This window comes from Parambassis ranga, chromosome 10 (assembly GCF_900634625.1).
Source record: "Parambassis ranga chromosome 10, fParRan2.1, whole genome shotgun sequence".
Lineage (NCBI taxonomy): Eukaryota > Metazoa > Chordata > Actinopteri > Ambassidae > Parambassis > Parambassis ranga.
In genome coordinates, this window is record NC_041031.1 from 16,067,370 (window position 1) to 16,087,506 (window position 20,137).

Below are 20,137 nucleotides of genomic sequence, written 5' to 3' on the forward strand. Positions count from 1 at the left end.
TTTGTTATTTTAGATTTATATACTGTATAGATTAGAGGATTTATTAGTAAAATCAAACTGTACTCTGCAGTATAAAAGTAACATAAATTGTTGAAATGTTGTGAGAAAAACTGATGTGATATTTGTAATTATTTATGAGATTCTAATGATGCACAGAATAACATATTTTCATAATATTTTCTTATAGTCCATCACTGTGTTGCAATGAAAAATCTTATTTTACTCATCAAAGAGAATTCATTTTTTTTTTCATGAATGTTTGTGCCAAATTAAATTTGTTATAGCTGTTGTTGTTGTAGCTTGTTAATTAATCATAATCAACCGGTAAAGAAAAGCTCCTGAAAACCCATCCATGCCCAAGTTTAGCTAACAACAGCGCACATTTCCTACAACAACACTAAGGGATCTAAATTAAAATAACTAATTTCAACAGTTAATGTTTGTGATATGTTTTCCGTCTTACAGAGAACAAGAGAAACACTTAGCCACCACTGTGGAATGCTGGGAGATGCCCTCTACAAGGAGAACGACTTTGCTCTCATTATTGATGGAAAGACTCTCAAATACGCGCTAACGTTCGGAGTGCGTCAGTACTTCCTGGACCTCGCCCTGTCCTGTAAAGCTGTCATATGCTGCCGGTAAGATTTACTCCACAAACATTCAAGTCAACCTGAAACACAAGAAAAAAGAACAAGGAAAGATACAAATGATCAAATTTGTAATCACCCACAAAAATCCCAGAATTTGTGTTTAAATAATGACCCAAATTAAATTAAAGAACTCTGTGGTCGACTTGAACTTTTATGTCTTTGCCACCAAGCTTACTCACTATTTTTATGGAAGCAGTTTAAAATATGTGATAGCTGTAAATTTCAATGGCAACTTTCAACATTATGAAGGTACACTGTTGACCTGCCCAGACCACATAAATAATACAAAGTACTTAAGTAAAAGCAACCATGACAGGGTTTGGGGCCCAAACTCAGCACCGCAGCAAACCCTCAGATGCCACTCTATTACTCTACACATAACGTCAAAATTATTATTTATTTTTATTCCCCCACTTCTACCTGCCTTTGCCTTGTGCACACTCTGTGGGCACGAAGACACCCCAAGAGATGAATGAGGCCTCTTAAACTGCGGAGAACATAAACATTAACAGTTTCACAGCTAAAGACAGACATGCAGTTTACAATCATCTCCAGAGACTCTGTACTGTATACTGTGCTGATTGTGGTGCACAAAGAGGAAGCTCTCGTGTCAGGGGCCGCAGTAAGGCAGAGTTAAGTTTTAATTTTGATAAAGGAAGAATTATAAGGTGGTATTAAAGGGCCTTTTTCCTGCAGAATGCCACATTAAATATACCTTACTTCAAGCAGCTTGAAAACCTTCAGCAGAGGAGTAACCACGCAGGGTTATCACACATGCAGAGGTCTACTTTAACTATTACACCAATTATGTGACACCAAGTGCAGTCAGGAGCACAGCTACTGAGGATTAAAGCAAGTGTTGTCCTCCCTTTAGGACCATGCTTTTTTGTTGATGCATTTTAACACCACCGTTTCCCTGCTCTCTTGCAGAGTATCTCCTCTTCAGAAGTCAGAGGTGGTTGAGATGGTGAAGAAACAGGTGAAGGTGATCACACTGGCCATTGGTGACGGTGCTAACGACGTGGGAATGATCCAGACAGCTCATGTCGGTGTGGGAATCTCAGGCAACGAAGGTCTGCAGGCAGCAAACTCATCTGACTACTCTATTGCACAGGTGAGATTAGTAGGGGAGATTGAAGTCACAAGCATCCACAGCCCCCCCCCCCCTTTTCATTTACATGCTTGGTTCAGCAGTCATGGAGCGTATAGATCAGTTCTCTGCAAAATAGTGGCCACTGGGCTCCTTTATTATCTTGGGGAGGAGGTAGTAGTCTATGTCGGCCGAAACAGATTAACAGTTCAAGTGTTGGAATCACATTCCCTTTTCACTCAAAGAACTCAGCTGCATGTGTGTAAAACAAAAGCTGTATAATTTGCAGCTTTACTTGCAGCCCTACCTTGGACCAAGAATGTATGAATCACCCCTCTGATAGTAAATTCAGGTGTTTTCTGGAACGTGACTGCATGATGTGACCACATTTGTAGGGTCACAGAAGCTCATTGATGTGGGATCAACAACTGTGCAATTCAGTCATTCACTTCTGTTAAAAATTAATATATTTACACCAAAGCCAAAGTATGTGCATAAGATGAAAACTTTTTTATTTGCTCTTTGGCGATGTTGCAGTGGAATTTGATCACGATGTGTCTACGGTATGTCCTCAATCTGGCATGTCAGATTCCACAGACTGTCATTCCTGTCACTGTCTTCTCAAGTGTAATGAGTGTCAGTGATAGCAGGACACATTGTTCTGAGTAACAATGGGTCATATGTCTGAAAGGGCTTTAGCTTGTGCAGCAAAGTAGTGACACCTGTTTTACAGGTATTTAGTGACACCTAACTCTCATCAGAACTATACAGAAACAGACTCTGGCAAAATGCTACTTAAACACATACTTATGACCTGCTAACCAGCTTGTCTGAAACTCTGCAGCGACATGTGATATCTGTTAGCAACAAAAGCCGCTGGGCTCTCTTACAGTTTACATGGGCAGTAAGTTACATGCAGATCAGCACATCATGTTTCTGTTACAGAGTAACTGAGAGCATTCGAAACCAGTAGATTAAAAGTAAGACACAGTAAGTGCCCCCTTCAATCCACGTATGATGTAGAAAATGTATGTCTTTCAAAGACAGGTGGCCTCTGATAATCCATTTAGGTTTTGTCTCTGCATCAAATTAAATTATACTTCCAGACTTCCAGTGGTACTCGGCGCAACGGTACATTAACTGTAATTTGCTGACTGCAAACTGAAATCAATCTGGGGAAGTTGTATAACTTGTTTTTCTATCCTTATGCATGATATATATTTGTGTTCTGTCTGTCAGATGAGCTCCATGCTGCTATTGGTTATTAGGCAGCTAGATTCTCAGATTTAACATTTAAAAACTCTGTTAAAGAGGCGGAGGCTCCCCTGCTGTCCGTCTGTCATCAGCTCAGGTCTGTGTTAAATGATGTCTGATCCACCCATCCGAGGGGTCACACAAACCGGAGGCCGCCACTGTGCTTTCATTTCACCAAAGAGCTCTGAGGTGACGCTGAAAGACGAGCAACACTTAACATAAACAAACAAAAATTAAAATTCAGCTCCTCCTCCTCAGCATCCCGGTTTCCTTTGTCAGATGGCAGAAAAATGTGATGAAACACTTGCCTCAAAGCTCCGCACGTGTGTTATCACACTGATCAGCTCGAAATTTACCGCAGGCCCTAAATTGTTGTATAATTATGAAGCCATTTAACTATTATGCTCGGCCCTCGGAGACCAGCACCCCCATATGAACCTCTCTAATTTCAGCAAGTCAAAGCTCGGCCTTACAGTCTGACGAGACATTTCTGGAATGTGTTAGTGAGAGCTACAATGCCTCATCAGTCCTGTGAGACTGACAAAAGGCTTTCTTTAATCTTGAAGTTCCTCTAAGTGCTTCAGTGTTCCAGCACTGATCTCTGATTATGAAGAATCATTAGACAGTCTACTGTACACAGACCCCTGCTGTTCATTCATGTTGTCGTTTTCCCCCATTTACTTCCCTCCCACACAGTTCAAATACTTAAAGAATCTGCTGCTCGTCCACGGAGCCTGGAATTACAACCGCGTAGCCAAGTGTATCCTGTACTGCTTCTACAAGAATATTGTCCTCTACATCATTGAGGTAAGTCTCACATAGAAGCTCTCTGCACTGAGAGTCGTTCAAAGAGCCAGATGTGAATGCAGAGCTCAGATGTTTTTTTTTCGCAGCTATGTTAAGGCAAAATTTCCTTGTTAGGCTTTCCATGTTTGTGTTGAGTGGAGCCTGGCAATTTGTGCAGCCTCTGGGTGAATGTGGAGAGAAAGAACGGGTACACCCTCACACACAAGTACACTCAGTAATGAAGGGAAATACGCTATAATTAACAGGATGCCCCTTCCAATTATTAGGATCCACCAATGAATATGAACACAGTTCTTTCTATGTTGCACAACTTCCTCTTAATTTTATTGAATATCTCTGAGTGGCTGCAGAAAGACATTACCTCCTGTTTCTTCTTTGGAACATATAGTTTGCTAATGTTTAAGGCTAAGTGTAGCATGGAGGTAACAACGAGATAATCATTTATTAAATATTTATTGTACTCACCACTTGAATAGGTAAAGGTCAATATCAGATGATGAATGGTATTCACAGACATGCCTGACTCCCTGTTATGTTAGTGGATAAGTTTTAGTAGTTCTGCACATCTTGCCCTCAGCATCGGCCAGTTGGAGCGCAGTGTGTTTGATGGCATTTGACAGATGCCAGACACAGTGTAGACTGCAGCTTCAGAGATACAACCAAGAGTGACCAGACAAGTTAAGTGCTTCCTATCAGCAGCAGCTTTATCACACAACAGGCAGAGCTCAGGTGGTTTTTTGCTTTGATTTACAGGCCATACACATTACTGGAAAAAGTAACAGCTTTGCCTTTGCATCTTCTCTGAAAATGCTAAATCAGAAAGTATTTGTTCAATAGTGCACATTGTGGATACATATGTGCTCTTCTCCCTGGCTGGAAACGATAAGCCGCCCATTTTTAAAACATCATCACCACATAACCCGTTTTGGAAATATGAGCACGTTAAACATCTCTTTTGTTCATCCTCTTTCTGTGACACTTGACCTCTGATCCCCTCTGATCAGCCTCATTCTAGTTTATGTGCCATGAAAAATCAGGAGACTACCTTTTAACATTCCAGCGTGTCTGCTTCTAAATGATCATGACCAGAAGAGAAAGAAGGTAGTGAATCTCCTCCCAGGATAGATTGGATTGGATTTAAATTCAAAATGTACAAATTTTCTGTTGGGGAAAAAACATTATTTGACCAATTTATTTGTGCCTGAAAATTGGATTAAATTTCTCCATCCTCAGTGGAATAAATATACTCACATCAAACCTGTTCAGAATTTTTCACCTCATCCATTTTTTGCATCTCCAACTGCAGCTCCTCTTTTGAAACTCACCAGGTCCCTTCACAAAGTTTTTTTTTACAGCAACTGGAACATAACATCTATAGTTCTGTCTGCAGGGTGAGCTTCTTTACAGCAGCACACCTTTTGTTGCTCCGTGAAAATACGAGTCCCCTCCCCCTCATGCTGCACTCCTTCAGGGGACTGAAGTAGATAATGGGACATTTCTTCACTGTTTGGCTGCTTCAGTATTTCAAATGTGGCTGTTTTGTAAGACCCTGACATCTAACACAGCAGCAACCCCAGGCTATGAGTAAAAGCATTTGTAGCACTAATAGGTTTACTTTTGAGCTCACATGTTTTCCTGGTTGACTCTCAGGCTAACTTACAAGGGACGGAATCAGAGATGTTGACAGGAATTTTGACTTTTTTGTTCACTCTGCCATTGTCCTGTACAGTGTGTGTTACTATTTGAATGCCAGGGCTGGAAGACTGAATTTAAGCCTCTTTTTATCGCTCTCTCTTTCCACTGGGTCTTTGGTTCTGTTTAAGAGACATAGAGTAGGAGGCTGAAGGATTCTAAGGCCTTTGTGGAAGAGTTGAAAACCTGAAACTCCTTGAACAGCTCTACATTATTCCCTACTCACTGAAAGGTTAAGTGTGAGTCAGATTGTGAGGCTGTGGATGATTGACTGACAGATGGAACTGCTTCACAGGGTTTCTTTTGGCTTTCCTGAACCTTTTTGGCCTTTATCTGATTAAAAAATGCTGCTATAATTATTTGACAAACAACATGTCCAGTATCGGCTGTGTAAACTGTTATAATTCATAACTTTTTACTTGTTACAAATCACCCCACTGCCTAAAGAATAGGAGCAAAGAGAGATTGTATTCAGCCACATTAAAGCTAAGAAAACCCCTCTAAAGGAAGCCATAGCAACCAAGTTCAAATGGACGATCCAGCTGGCCACTCAGGTTTGATTGACACATTGCCAGGGTGCTACAGAGGGGGCTGATGGACAAGTGGCATTTATGAGGCAATTACATGAAAGCTCATTCAGTGGAGCTCAGTGTAGTCCGAGATGGCAGAGCAAAGCCAGCACTGAATTAATCCATGAAGGCCATGCCTGGCATTGTAAGGCAGCCTCCGTTTGTAGCTCCACATATTTCCAGCATATTTATCAGCTCCTTCTTTATACCACTCTTTATTCCGTGCTTGCTTTGTGTATGGATTCCATTAGCAATTCTGCAGTGCAAAGCCTAAGAGTATCAGGACTCACATTGTTGTGGACAAATGTCATTCTCCCCCCCCCTCCACCCTGGAGCCAACGCTTCAGAGCGGACTTGGAATCAATGATTTTTCACTCGCTGATGAATATGCAAGTCGTCTTATCGGCAAGGCCTCTGCCCAATCCTCTTTTTTTTTTCAGCTCCCGCTTCCCTCATCACTGTTTTTCACGATGTGCAGTGGGGGATAGAGGCCAGCCACACCCCTCCGCTGAGTGGCACTCAATGAGAAGAAGAAAAGGGGTAGAAAAAATCCTGCCCGGTACTTCCCCTAATGAGCAAATCAATGCATCTGTCCCTTAAGAGACGGGGAGAGTGAGAAAGAGAGTGAAGCTATTGGGACCCTGAGGACCAGGCCAAAACCCTCACACAGAAGCAGTTACCACATGCAATGAATAGGAGCCTTTTTTAACTTAGCACAACAATATATCAGCCCAGAGCCTCTCATTGAGCAGAGCTGTAATTAATTCAGCAGTTTGACCTATCCACTAGCTTCTCGTTACCATTGCTGGAGCCACGTTAATGGTTTAACCTGCCTCATGGCTTGGGCTTCATCTACACATAACCCATAGCAACATCATCTGAATGTGTTAGTCAACAACCCAAGACCCCCTAAAACCTTTATAGTGTTGCCAGTAGGTGTACTGTAAGTCTTTGGATTCAGCTGAACATCCTGCATGAGTTTAAAAACCTTCTCATGTAAAAGAAACAATGTCACGGTAGAGTGCACCTGATGGAGCAAAGGCTGGGATCTGTGATGGGTGGGTGTGACTGAGGAGGGGGAGGGGAGGGGCCACTCACATAAACACAGTCTTCATCTACAGCCCGCCCCCACCACTGCCACTCACCCATTTAGAGGGCTGAATGAGTGTGGAGGTGGGGGTACATTTGTTTTCATGCATACTCTCGTACAATTAAATGGGAAGGACCAGTGGCAGATTGTTATTGGTCATGTAGGCAGTGGCAGTGGCGGATGGGGCCCTCGAACAGGCTTTGTCCCAATCTGAGAATTTGTAGCAGTTCATGCCTTCATAATGTAGTTCAATGAAGCGAGGAAATGCTTGGCTGGTTGTGGCCTCAACAGTTTTGGCATCTCCTGGAACATAAAGTGTCAAACAGAAACTCTGCAATGTGTAGATTCTAAATCGTTTAACGCAAACTTCACTTCTGGATGTGTGTGTTTTTGTACCAGATTGTATCTGTTGGTACCTGGCTTCTGTCCTGATCGCAGCAGCAGTATTTCAGATGAGTGTGACTAATTATGATACAGTGATAAGCCTTGTTTCCACCCAGCAGATGGTTTACATTACCTCTGTCTCCCTTTCCTGACACGATATATCAAGTCCCTAGCCCTACAGCTTACCTCATCTGTCACCCACATGTCATCAGGTAGATCACAGAGGGAAAGATGTATGTTTGAAGGTAATCCTGTGGACAATTTGCATCGCGGTGGTGGCATGTGGAGGTCTTGGCTTTCCCACTGTCACTCATTTTTTTTCTCATTTGGCTTGCTTTGCTTCTTCCTGTGCTGCTTGAGTTTGAAATTTGGCTAAGTTAGACTAATGACATGTTGATCACAGGTCAGCACTTCGAACTCAGCCATGTTAGTGTAAGGATCATGTTGTTATTTCTTTCACTTTGACAGGAAACATTTATAATGTTTTGTGCTGTTCAGCTTCTGAAACAACACATCCCCAGTGTGGTCATTTTAAAGATGTATTAGCTGAAGCTGTTCTCTCTTTGATGTGTTCATATAATATGAACGAGCTGTGTGTTGTCATAAGACCCTGAAGAATGTAGTGTGTTCGGAAAATAGGAGGGTCAGCATGTTAGTCAGTAGACACAGAGATCCAGCCTCAAATCTGATCATGTTAACACATCCTCACTATCACTAATAGAAAGCATATACAGAAATGGTAATAAAAAGTCTACATACATTAATAAACATTATATTGTTTGTATAATTGCCTGTATAATTAAAATTACTTTAAAAGAGAGTGGGAAGAGTGTGTACTCATCATGCTTTAATGATAAAATATTAACTGTTTTACCGACTCTGTACTTGTGTGATTCCTGTCCCCTCAGATCTGGTTTGCGTTCGTCAATGGCTTCTCCGGTCAGATTCTCTTTGAACGCTGGTGCATCGGCTTATACAACGTGGTGAGTGTTAAAGTAATTTCCTTTCTAAAGAGTCCAGTTTACTCCTCTACCCTCTGCCCGCTCTTTGACACAGGCCGGAGTACCCCAAGACCAATCCCTTTATTGCACGACTGTCATCAACATCCTGAAAAAAACCCTCCTTTATTTATAGCCTGTTGTCAAGTCTGTATTCCCTCTGTGCCCTAAAGTATGTACTGAATGTGAAAGAACAACAGTTTTGCTTACCCCAAAGAGTGTAGTTAGTAACAGCAGCTACGTTTCAATGATAAAAAGAATAGGAAGAGTGGAGCAGAGAGGGGATCCGGCTGCTGATGTAGGGAGTCCCACAGGGCACCATAATGGGACCACTCCTAATGAACTCATATTTCAAATCTGTCATGAATTAAGCAGAAGAAAAAAAACATGCTTCTTTAGGCTCATCTTGCTTTAAGAGCTGAAATGTAACTTTAAACTGTTTATTAAAACAAACTTAATTGAATCAACAAAAACGAATGCAGAAAGTGTGAAGTGAGAGTTCCCCAAACTCCTCTTCAATGTCAAATGGAAGTAATTTAGACGAGGGACAAGCTGTCAAGTAAGAAGAACATTTGCACAGCCCTGCCTCCTGCGTGGTTTTATAAGAGACCACCACCTCTTAGGACAGGATGGGAAGAGGATTTCTAAAACTGTGTGAATTCCTCTGGCTCAGTGGGTGTCTGTTGGAGGCAGTGGGCTGAATCCACCCCTCAATGGAGATCTTCCTTGCCTGGCTCTGAATAAGAAAGAAGCCCAGTGGAGCATGTCCTGCGGCCCGCTGGTCCTACAGTCTGAAGGCTGCAGACTCCCACTCCAGATGGGCGTACAGGGATCTCACACCAACTGACTCACAGAGCCCCAGAGTCACACAATACCGTCAGTCCTCTCTCCACAGCTGCTATACAGAACATTACAACACCGCTAAGAAAGGACACTTTAATACCTGCTTCTTAGTCACGAATGTTGCAGATGTTCACTGGAGATGGGTTTTGCATATGAACAGACCTGAAGCATGTCAAATCAAAATAAGAAACCCCAAAGGATTTTAGGGTCAGTAGTCTTAAATGATGCAAACTTAAGTTTGAGTGGAGCAAGTGGAGAACAGAAACAAATTCTTCTACAGCCTTAACATATGGACAAGCATCTGACATTCATTTAAACAATTTGACAGTCATATCTATAAAATTAAATATTTTTAGGAGAATCTCGATTCATCTTCTTTATCTCTAACGTTTCTCTGTGTGTTTTTTCTGCAGATCTTCACGGCTCTGCCCCCTCTCACTCTGGGAATATTCGAACGCTCCTGCAGGAAAGAGAACATGTTAAAGTACCCAGAGCTCTACAAAACCTCCCAGAATGCAATGGGCTTTAATACAAAGGTAATGTTAGTCTGTATCATGTGTTATAAACGTGCATTTTAATGTTTTATTTGGAGAAAAAATGTACATCTTATATTACAATTTAGTATCCCTGCTTTGAACTCATTGTGCTGTTTTTGTTCAGAGTTTTTTGCTACAATAACATGAAGGGGAGGCATCAGGTTTCCCCAAATACAGTGCTAAATTGTTCTTTAGTTTTGACTTTGGTTTAAGTAAATAATATTTAGTTCAAGGGAAATTTTTGCCACTTTTTATGTAGTGGTTCAGTCAGTGTCTGTATATAAAAAGTTCTGAATATTATTGCTCTCTTTTACTGTTAAGATTTTCTCAGGGTATCAAGCAGTAAATGGTTCTATATTGCCACATGATTTGTTAGTTTGTAAGTTTTATTTCATCTTTCCACTTACTGCTGCTGGACCTAAATTGTCTCCAGATGATCCTGATGAAGGCCTCCTGCACACATTTAAAGAATTCTTATATTATAAGGCACTATTAAGAAATCACCAGTGACGTTCTTAGTTGAATTTCATGGCAGCAGAATGATTTAGTATGTTGACATTGACGAGCTGTGATTGTTGAATGTTAGTTATTTTTCCGGACCTGTTGCTTGAGTAAGTTGGTTACCACAGCTTCATTTACTGTTGACTATATGTATGATTTTATGTTTTTGAAGATGACTTCATCAGAAGAATATGAGTAACTTTGAGAAACTTTGTCCAACTAGTATTAAGTGACACAAAACGATGTTTCTGTCATCTGCTCCTCCAGATAAATGGTCAATGTTCCAGCTTTAACTACATCACATTAGTGACAGTCATGTTGCTGTGGCATACTGACGTATCAGTGTAGTCTGTGAGTCTCCGGTCGTATCCTGCTTTGGCCTGGCTTGACCTGTTCTGTCTGGTGGTGGGGGGGCAGTCCGTTAGCTTTCCCCCGCTGGTAATAAAGTTGTCTCCTCCTTTCTTCATGCTGAGCCAGAGACTCTTGGACCCCTCCTCGCAGGCGTGGTGACCTGGTTAGCACCGCATGGAGGTGGATTAAAGGCGGATTGGCCATGGTGGTCAGGGGCAGGGAAGGTCAGATGGGTTGGGGTGGGGGTGTGGATGCAGCAGAAAGAGTTGGAGCATGGAGGGAATAGAGAGTGTGCTGTCATTGTGTGACGCCATTTGTTGCGGAAAATTATGCAATTTGTTTAAGTGAGGGAGGGTTTTGTTCTACGAGCTCACAGATCAGATCACGTTAAAGCCACACATGGCCAGACTGCACGTATCAAGTGACGTCTCCAGACCTGCTCACCATGTTAAACGTGGGACAAGACAAGTGTTTTTTGGTCATCAGGAGAGAGTTAAAGCCAGATATTATCAGTTAATCATCAGAACTTAAGTCAGTAACTCTTTGGGTAACCAATGAATGATGTTATTTTTCTTCTTTTATATGTATAAATCTGTTGCTGCTGTTCATTTCACACTTTAAAATGACTGTAAACAGAAAAAGGTTTTGCTGATGTTAATCTTAAAAAATGAACAAATGATTAATTAAACCCACTAAATTAATCAGATAAAATGGAAAACAACTTGTAGAAACAACTTGTATCTTAAACACCAACTAATGAGAACATGAGACGTCATCATTATCTTGTTATTAATTACACTGCAGATTAAATGTCCAACATTTTGGATGAGTACCAATGTTGGATGGATTTTCCTTTCATTACCTCCTTTTTTGAAGACTTCATTAGGTTCGTCTTGCCAAAGAAGGATCACAAAAGTATGTGTCTGATATTAGAAGCAAATGAACCTCAATTTTGTTTGGGCCACATTTTCCAAGACCCATGAATGATGACTCGGGCAGGTCAGCAGGTTGTTTTTGCTGGCTTGTTCACTCTTTTCCCGAGATATTTTCCTTGTAGCTGGCCCGAGGCGAGGCGAGAAAATCCAGCAGGAATTTGGCCCCTCGAAGCCTGTCTTTCTGCACGCCTGGTTCTTTTGTACACAACAGATACTGTCTTTGTGAATTAAAGCTGTTTGTGATGAGGTGCGAGAAGGGAGAAATGGAGGGTGTTAGAAACCCGAGGCGTGGCTTTAGCTGTGTCGCTCATTCACTTTTTAATTACATATTTGGGACACTTTAAGCCGCTCTAAATAACTGGCCCCCTTGAAATGTGGCCTTTAATTACAGCAGTTTACCAGCAACTATCACCCCTTCCACTGTACCCTTCTGCTCATTTTCCCCTTCTTACCTCAGTTGTTCATAGAAAAACCGAAAGAGGAGTGGGCAGCTCTGGAAATATTTGGCTCAATATTAATTACTGGCTTTCATGTGTTTTTTTCCCTCCTTTTTTGGCAATTAAGACTTTTACAAATGGCCGAATCTTTACAGGACAGACCAGGCATTCATTCATTCGGAGAGGATCTTTTGCAGCTTGCTGGAAAGACAAGGGAATGAAAGGGGCTGGGTGGCTGAAGGGGTGAAAGAGAGGATCCCACTGTTACAAATGATTATGAACATTTATTGATTTCATTAGCATTCATTATTGTGGAGAGGAGTGCACCCCACAGAGCGTTTGGGGACTGTTGAGGAGCTGAGCCTGTCAGCAGGAGGCTAATTGGCATAAACATGTGAATGTAACATTAGCGATAATTTAATACACATTTAAGATAGAGGAGTGTGTGTGTGTGTGTTTTTGGGGGGGGTTCTTTCAGCCACCCCCTCACTAAGTGTATTGGGGTTTTGTGTACACAGTGGGAGGCTGAGGTAATCCTGGGCGGGGGGGTTGGCTGCTGCAGGAATTTGTTTGGTTGATAGGAAAGGTGAAGAGGTCGTGCCACTGAGGCCAAGGTGTATTATGAAGGCTCGCAGACTTTTTCCTTCACTGTACCCCCTCTCTGCATTTTCACACCCTTTCCTGGCTGAATATTTGCAATGACCTTGCAAAGTAAAACGACTCAAACCTGCACAAATTTTCCTCATTTGTCTTGAATGGTTCATATTTTTCTGACAGATTTGCGCAAGAAATTGAAAAGGGTGGTTTTAGAAAAGTCTTAACATGTCATCTGCCATGAAGTGATGATTAGAAGGAAGCCAAAGATTATTGAAAATGTGGTTCTGTTTTTATTTTACCTCCTCTTCCTCCTCCACCATTAGACATTTGATGGATTTTCATCTTCCCTGAATTTACACCAGTGTCTGGGTCAACACATGGGAGGAAAAGGGGGCACGAATGTGGAGCAGTTTTTGGCAGAATAGGTTTCACGGCTGTTTCATGCTACATCGCCCATTAGTGTTTTGTTTGGCTCTGGTGTTGCATAATGTAAACCTGAAACAAGGTGGTTTTGGAGGGCGACTATTGATTTAGACGACTCATCCAAATTCTGCACGCTTCTACAGACGGACACACACATGCAGACTGCAGTCCACCACTTTCCAGGCCCTAAATAATTACCTTGAAAAAAATAAATCTCTGTGAGGCTTGTCAGTCTGTGTGTGTTTCTAGACTGAATCCTGCTTGTTGAAACTCTCCTGTCATTTATTGCTGCACCAGTTAAAAGTCTCACATGAAAGAGCCAAGTCCTAATGAAACGTAATGAGAGGAAACCCTCACCCTGGCAGCATGTGGAATAATGTTGTTATTGTGAATGCAATGCAATTACATGCATCTTACAATTTCTTATGCTTGCTACTTTGCTAACTTTGCAAGTTAAAACTTGCACATTAATATTGTCCACTTGCCTTTCACTGCTCGTACACACACTCGGCAGCCTCTCTTTTCCCCCATAACACACACAGAGGATATACAACGTGTCTGTCAGCGGGGTGGCCATTCAGCAAGGAGGCCCCGACAAAACCGCCACTTAGCCTAGCGCTGGGCTGGCACAAAGGGCCCAGGTTAGGGGTCACTTGGAAAGCTGGAGCTCCCCACACCCTTTTCTCATGCTTTTTTTTTTCTTCTCTCCTTCTCCCTTTTTGGAATCTCCTGCTGCCTTCACCCCCCACCCCCACCCTCTCCTCCTTCCCCTCCTCCTCTTGCCTGCTTCCCCTCCATCTTTCTTGCCTCTTTTTTTTTTGCAGGTCTTCTGGGCCCATTGTCTGAACGGCCTCTTCCACTCCGTCATCCTCTTCTGGTTCCCCCTTAAAGCGTTCCAGCATGGTAAGTAGCTCCCAGAGACTCCCTCCATGGCTCTTGCTGGACTCAGCGGATAAAGAGGGACAGTCAGGCACACATACTTAGTCTTAATTAGTTCTCTCTCCAACCGTCTAGTCATGAATTGCAAACATGTGTGTGCTTCAGTCTGTGTTCATGTGTGCACCAGCGTCAGCTGAAGTATCATTTTTTTTTTTTATAAATCACTCAGATAAATGCTTCAAACTGCTTACAGTGACCATTATGACACCTTTTGTGGTTGCAAATAAACATAACTTTATTGATTCATAAAAAAGTCGGTTGTGCATATTTGTGCACATTAAGATGCAAGGTTTCAATGCGAGTGGACACTGAGAAAACAGGGATCTTTGAGCCAGTACATCTTGGCTAGTGAAGCTGAGGACCACACAAGCTTGGGCCTGCTCTCCAAACAAAGGCACCAAGCCCCTTCACTCTGACTGACAGGCTGTCAGCAAAGCCTCAGCGCACACGAGACATGTGACCAGCCGGAAGTAAAGGGAGAGGGAGCCTCTCTTTTCTTTCTTTACCAGCCGTTATATTCTGTTGATATTTCAGCCTCGGCACCACTTGAGCGGTTTGACGAAATTTGTCTGAGTGACAGTTCATTTCAGTTGTATTAATTTAGGAAGTGATGAATTTCTTCTTAATGGCAGAATAAATAAGTATTTTTCAGGCAAACAATTCTGCTCTCTGTTTTTCAGCAGCAAGTTAGACAGATGGTTTAGTTCTGACTGTGATTAATGCATGCATGAGCCTTGCTGATGGATTTTCATACAAACACTGAGTTCTGAAAGACAGAATTAATTTTCCAGCCTTACTCAGAGGACAGTGATGGAAGCAGCCTCTGACTGTTTTTCCACTCCGACGGCTTTACGATTAAATTCACACAGAGATGTACTTAAAGTCATATCTTACAGGCGCTGTGTAAAACCCAGACCCAGAGACAGCATCAGCTCCTTTAACGCCTCTGTTGTTGATTCTCTTCACAGATACAGTTTTTGGCAATGGGAGAACTCCAGACTATCTCCTCTTAGGCAACATGGTTTACACAGTAAGTGGCCGGTCTTCTGTCTGCTGTTAGATATTAGTGTCTGAACCACATGTAGGTGAATATACATCAGTTGAACCTTTTATTTATCTTCATCATTTCCAGTTAATACTGTGGAGTGTGAGATGTTTTTAGTATACAGCAGGGATTCTCTCTGACTGTGATTTGTGTCTCCACAGTTTGTGGTCATTACAGTTTGCCTTAAAGCTGGCCTTGAAACTTCATCGTGGACCATGGTGAGTTGCTCAGGTTCCATTATCTCTTTTTCAGTTCCTCCATTTTATGTGACCACTGACACTTGTGACATCCTCTTCTTATCTCCAAATCTCTTTATGGTTTGTTCACTGGGATTGTAACTGTGAACTCAGGCAAATTTATGGTAACTGCTTCAGAAGGCCTGTAATGTAAACTTTAAAGTGCAAATTGTAAACCTGGCAACAAACAAGACAGGAAAATGTATGAAGTGAATATGCGTTTCACTGTACTCTGATTCTCCTCTAACAGTTCAGTCACATCGCCATCTGGGGAAGCATCGGCCTATGGGTGGTGTTTTTCATTATCTACTCCTCCCTATGGCCCCTCATTCCTCTGGCACCCGACATGTCAGGCGAGGTAAACACACACACGCTACCATGTAGTGGTACACATGCTTTAAACACTCTGTCTTGCTCACAGAGAGTGCTGATCACAGACAGAAAATGCAGCGCCGTATATTTCATTTTCAGCTGGTGGGAACATTCCAAGCTAAAGTTGACACAGGTCTTTGTAACTAGAGCCACAGGAGTGCAAGCTGTCAGACCTGTGGCTTGTGTTGCGTAATGACTTAATTGGGCCAATTTGCCCAGTGTTTGTGTTACATTTCCCTCCCTGAGCTCTGAGTATCCACAGGTGACAGTGAAACAGTCAAGCTAAGTAAAGAGACAGACGAGGATGACTCAACAACAATTACAAGCAATCAGAAATTTAGTTTAAAATACCACGTGTAAATGGCCTTCAAGTATTTAGTTGACTTTATTTCAGACTTGTTATTTACATGTGAATGTAACCGATCTCTGTGTCACCACATGTGGTCAGAGCAAACCTAATTAACAGGTGACATTTCCCAGTGCATCCTGGGGAATAGACTGAGGCGCCTTTTCATTCCAGAACAACAACACAGTAGGAAGCCATTCAACAGAAAAAGGCTGGTGTTACACGGCCTACAGCAGAGGAGCATAAACTACTCCTTACAGTAATGATTGCCTTTGTAGGGATGCTTTGCACTGTTAGGACTCCTAAAAGTGAAAATATTCTTTAGAAACGGTTAAAAGTAGTTCTTGTGTCTCACATGAATACAAATTTGCGCTTTTTTGCTCAACCAGAATTTCAGGATTCATGTAAATACCGCCAATAACATCAGGTAATTCCTTGCAGTGAGAAAACTATTTTCTACAGATCTACGCTGTAGTACCTCACATAAGATAGTTACAACTCAGTCAAGGAGGACACCATTATTGTTTACATCCAGTCATGTTTTTTTCCTTTTATCTAATGTGAATAACTCGGCTTGTTGATTAGTGAGCTTTGGAGTGCAGGTAGCTGGGTTTTATTCCCTTTGGAAGCAGCCGTGCTAGCCGTCATCCCTGTTTCCAGTCTTTATGCTAAGCTAAATTAACCAGCTGCTAGTTGTAGTTTCATATTTACCATAGAGAGTGGTATCAATTTTCTCATCGGACTTCCTGCCAGATATTGAGGTATGTTCTCCTAAATGTCAGGCTACTCCTTCAGGGGCCTACAATTTTTAGTCAAATGTCCTTCATTTCTGACCTGCTCTCAAGCTGGACGATTACAGTTTGTTGTTTTGGACGAGAAGATTTCTGTGGCAGATTTTATTTGTTAGGTTTTGGACAGAAGACAGAATTCTTTAAGTTTATGTTAGGTTCTTGTCTGACATAGGTTTAACCACCGCAGCAGTGTTTTATAAATAACATAACCAGCTACACATGCATCAAAATGTTGACTGTTGTGCTCTGTCACTGGCTCACACACACACACCACACACACAGGGGCGATAGGTGTATTAGCTTCACCCTGTTCCCTGTCTGAAGAATGGTGCTTTCATCCATGCCCTGCAGCACTTGACTGAAGACAGTAATGGTGTCCTGTGGGTAGTTGGTAACTCTATGCCCAGCCCTAACTCAGGGATGCCAGTACATCATCTAACAGGGACGCATCTCTCTGAAACCTGAGACAGCATCAGAGACTCAATCTCCTCTTCCAAGACCTTGTAGCCTCTGAAGAGCAGGATTATTCTCGAACCTGAAGCAGCCCTACATATTTCACCGCAGCCTCCCTGTTGTGAGCTTCAGTCTTCAAAAAAAAAAAAACTTTGTGCTCTCTGTCCTTCCTTCTATTTTCTTCTACTTTCTCAACTTTTTTCCCTCTGTTCTCTTTTTGTTCACCCCCACCCCACCTCTGCCAGTTGAAAAAGTGCCGGAGGGCCAACAGCATAACAGACACCAGGACCGCCTCCTCCTCCTGTTTCTGCTCTCACTCACTACCCGGCTCACTGCCTTTAGGTAGAGACGTTGAGCAGCGCTCGGCTTCACGCATTCATCAATGTCAGGCCGAATATTCTTTGGACGATTGACAAGACAGGTGCAGGATCCATCCACAGACGCACCGAAACGGCTAGCGTGTTTTTCATAGGTCCTCCCAGACTGGCCCCATCCCAAACCACGTATCTGATCCGGTTTCCACCTTACAAAAGTCCAACATGAATATCAGAAGAAAATGTCAGATTATTCTGTTCATGCAGTGTAATCTGCCGCACTAAGCAGCTTAGCCTCACCTCAGGAGATGTCTCATGCATGCGCTGTCACACTGACCTGCTGACTTGCCTGTAATATCAACACAGCTGTCTGCAGTACAGTTTATCCCTTCTTGCTCCTCACGTCTCAATCACACCTTTGCTATTTTTCAGTTTCTGCTGCAAGCTGCAGCACAGCACCTCTCGCTCTGTCAGACTCAAGTACCTGTCATCAGCACATGGGTTGTTACACTCGGCAAGTGTGCACCAGATTCTTTCATAGTTTCAGCGATAAGAAACATTTTCTCTGAAAGGAATCACTTTACCTCAAAGTTTGTTGATGTCTAACGTGCCAGGAATGCACACACACAAGGCTATCTGTTCCAGTCTGGGAGATATTGATGAGATTAATAACAGGAATGACAACAGATCAGCTTTGTTATTAATCCTTATTTATTTAGTTGTTTTGCGTTTTACCTCCCAGGCAATCCAACTGGTATCTGCTCGTTCCAGAGTTTTTAGAGAACCACCTTCCTTAGAGAAAGTTGAAACTTGTGTGAGAGCATTCATCATATGTCATGTTTAGTTTTCAGTTAAAGTGATTTATTGTTCTTTGGTACATACAGGAAGAGGAGTTAAGAGATTTACTTTGAAGATCGATATCACCACAGATTACATAATGTGCAATTAAATCCATCCATCCATCCATATTCTGAACCCGCTTTGTCCTGCAGTGCAGGGACACAGTTCTGGAGCCTACGGCCGAGAGGCAGGGTCCACCCTGGACAGGGTGCCATTCCATTGCAGAGCTAACAGAGAGAACAGAACATCCGTTTACACAGACACTTACCCCTAAGTCTGTTAGAGTCCACTGTTAACCTAACACACACACAGGCAGAACATGCCAGATTATAAGGAGGCAGTGCCCATGCAATTAAATGTCATTTGTAATTTTTTCAGTAGAAACTGAAAATATTTTGTTTTCCCTTTGTTGTCTAATCCTCTTAAAATATAAATGGCGATTACCATGTTGGTCCACTAAGTGGTTTCACATGCAACAATGAAATGCCATTTTCTTGACATGCAATATTAGATTTTAAACTGACAAACATCATGTTTAAATATCAAGAGAAAAGCCTTTTTTTAATGGTCAAACCAGCACGTGTACCAAAAGGTTGTAGCTCTCAAACGAATATTTCAAAGATCGGACAGACAAGTAGGCCTGCTTAACAAATTAGCTCTACCCTAACATTGCTAACAGGCTGATCTGCAGTCAGCTAATGATTCTTACTCAGAGACATGTATTCTCATACTCCTCCACACTGTTTATTCATATATGAGTCACTTTGTTCTAGTTAAGACAATCTCTTATTGCTTTTCCTATAACTCTGACTGTTCCTCTTCTTTAAATATAATGGTATTATAGACCTTTGTCCATCACTGTTGTCCCTCTGTGGGACTATCCTTCTTTGAGACTGATGAGTATGTGCTTTTAGAGGGTTTGTTCTCTTTGCCCTTTGATTGATAAACACCACAACACAAAGTTGGTGTAATAGCTGACTTTAATGTACAGTATGGCTGAAGAGAGGCGTTTTAATCAGCTACTCACACACTGTAAATCACATGTCGTCTGTGAGACTGCTGAGTTATTAGTGTTTATATAAAGACTTTTTCCCTTTGTTTTTCTAGTCGGTGTCTTGATGGGTTTGTTAGGCAACACACAGAGAGCATAGAGTTGAGGAAAAATTCAACTCAGAGGGTCATTGTTTGCTTTTCACAGTGACCTTCTTTGGGTTGCTCATTGGTCGATTTGTCTCTGTTAATGACGTTTGTCCCAGTACGTCTTCTTGTTTGTTGTTTTTATTGGCCTTCTTTGGCCATGGATTGGTTTCTGCATCTCTAATCCTCAGGCGTCTTGATCCCTCAGTGCTGCGTTTCCTGACTGTAATGAGCACACATGAAAATATGTTTAGGGTTGGAGCCCCATAGACCAAAATCTCTCTCTTAGCTGGCTGAATTTGGCCAGTTTAAGAATCCACATAGATGCAGACTGCAGTTGGAGACATGGTGTGGCTTTCCTTCTTACTCCACCTGTGTGTCAAGTGTTAAACAGCAGTCACTCAGTCTGTGTCTGAATATCAGCAGCAGTTGATGGAGTACGGATGGCAGAGCATTATGAGGTTGGCTTATTTGCTGAAACTTTAGTCTGCTGTGAACTCAATGCTG

General features: G+C 42.1%; 1 protein-coding gene across 6 annotated transcripts in view; it reads left to right on the top strand.

The window, feature by feature from the left end:
- atp8a1 (ATPase phospholipid transporting 8A1) overlaps window positions 1-20,137 on the top strand; it is a 78,982-nt gene that overhangs the window by 51,949 nt on the left and 6,896 nt on the right. For all 6 annotated transcript variants that reach the window (XM_028415471.1, XM_028415474.1, XM_028415476.1 and 3 more), the window contains 9 exons: window positions 466-638; window positions 1,581-1,764; window positions 3,691-3,801; window positions 8,445-8,519; window positions 9,791-9,913; window positions 13,982-14,060; window positions 15,065-15,126; window positions 15,303-15,359; window positions 15,628-15,735. In XM_028415471.1, the coding sequence (XP_028271272.1) occupies window positions 466-638; window positions 1,581-1,764; window positions 3,691-3,801; window positions 8,445-8,519; window positions 9,791-9,913; window positions 13,982-14,060; window positions 15,065-15,126; window positions 15,303-15,359; window positions 15,628-15,735 (972 nt within the window). The remainder of the gene's footprint in view (window positions 1-465; window positions 639-1,580; window positions 1,765-3,690; window positions 3,802-8,444; window positions 8,520-9,790; window positions 9,914-13,981; window positions 14,061-15,064; window positions 15,127-15,302; window positions 15,360-15,627; window positions 15,736-20,137) is intronic.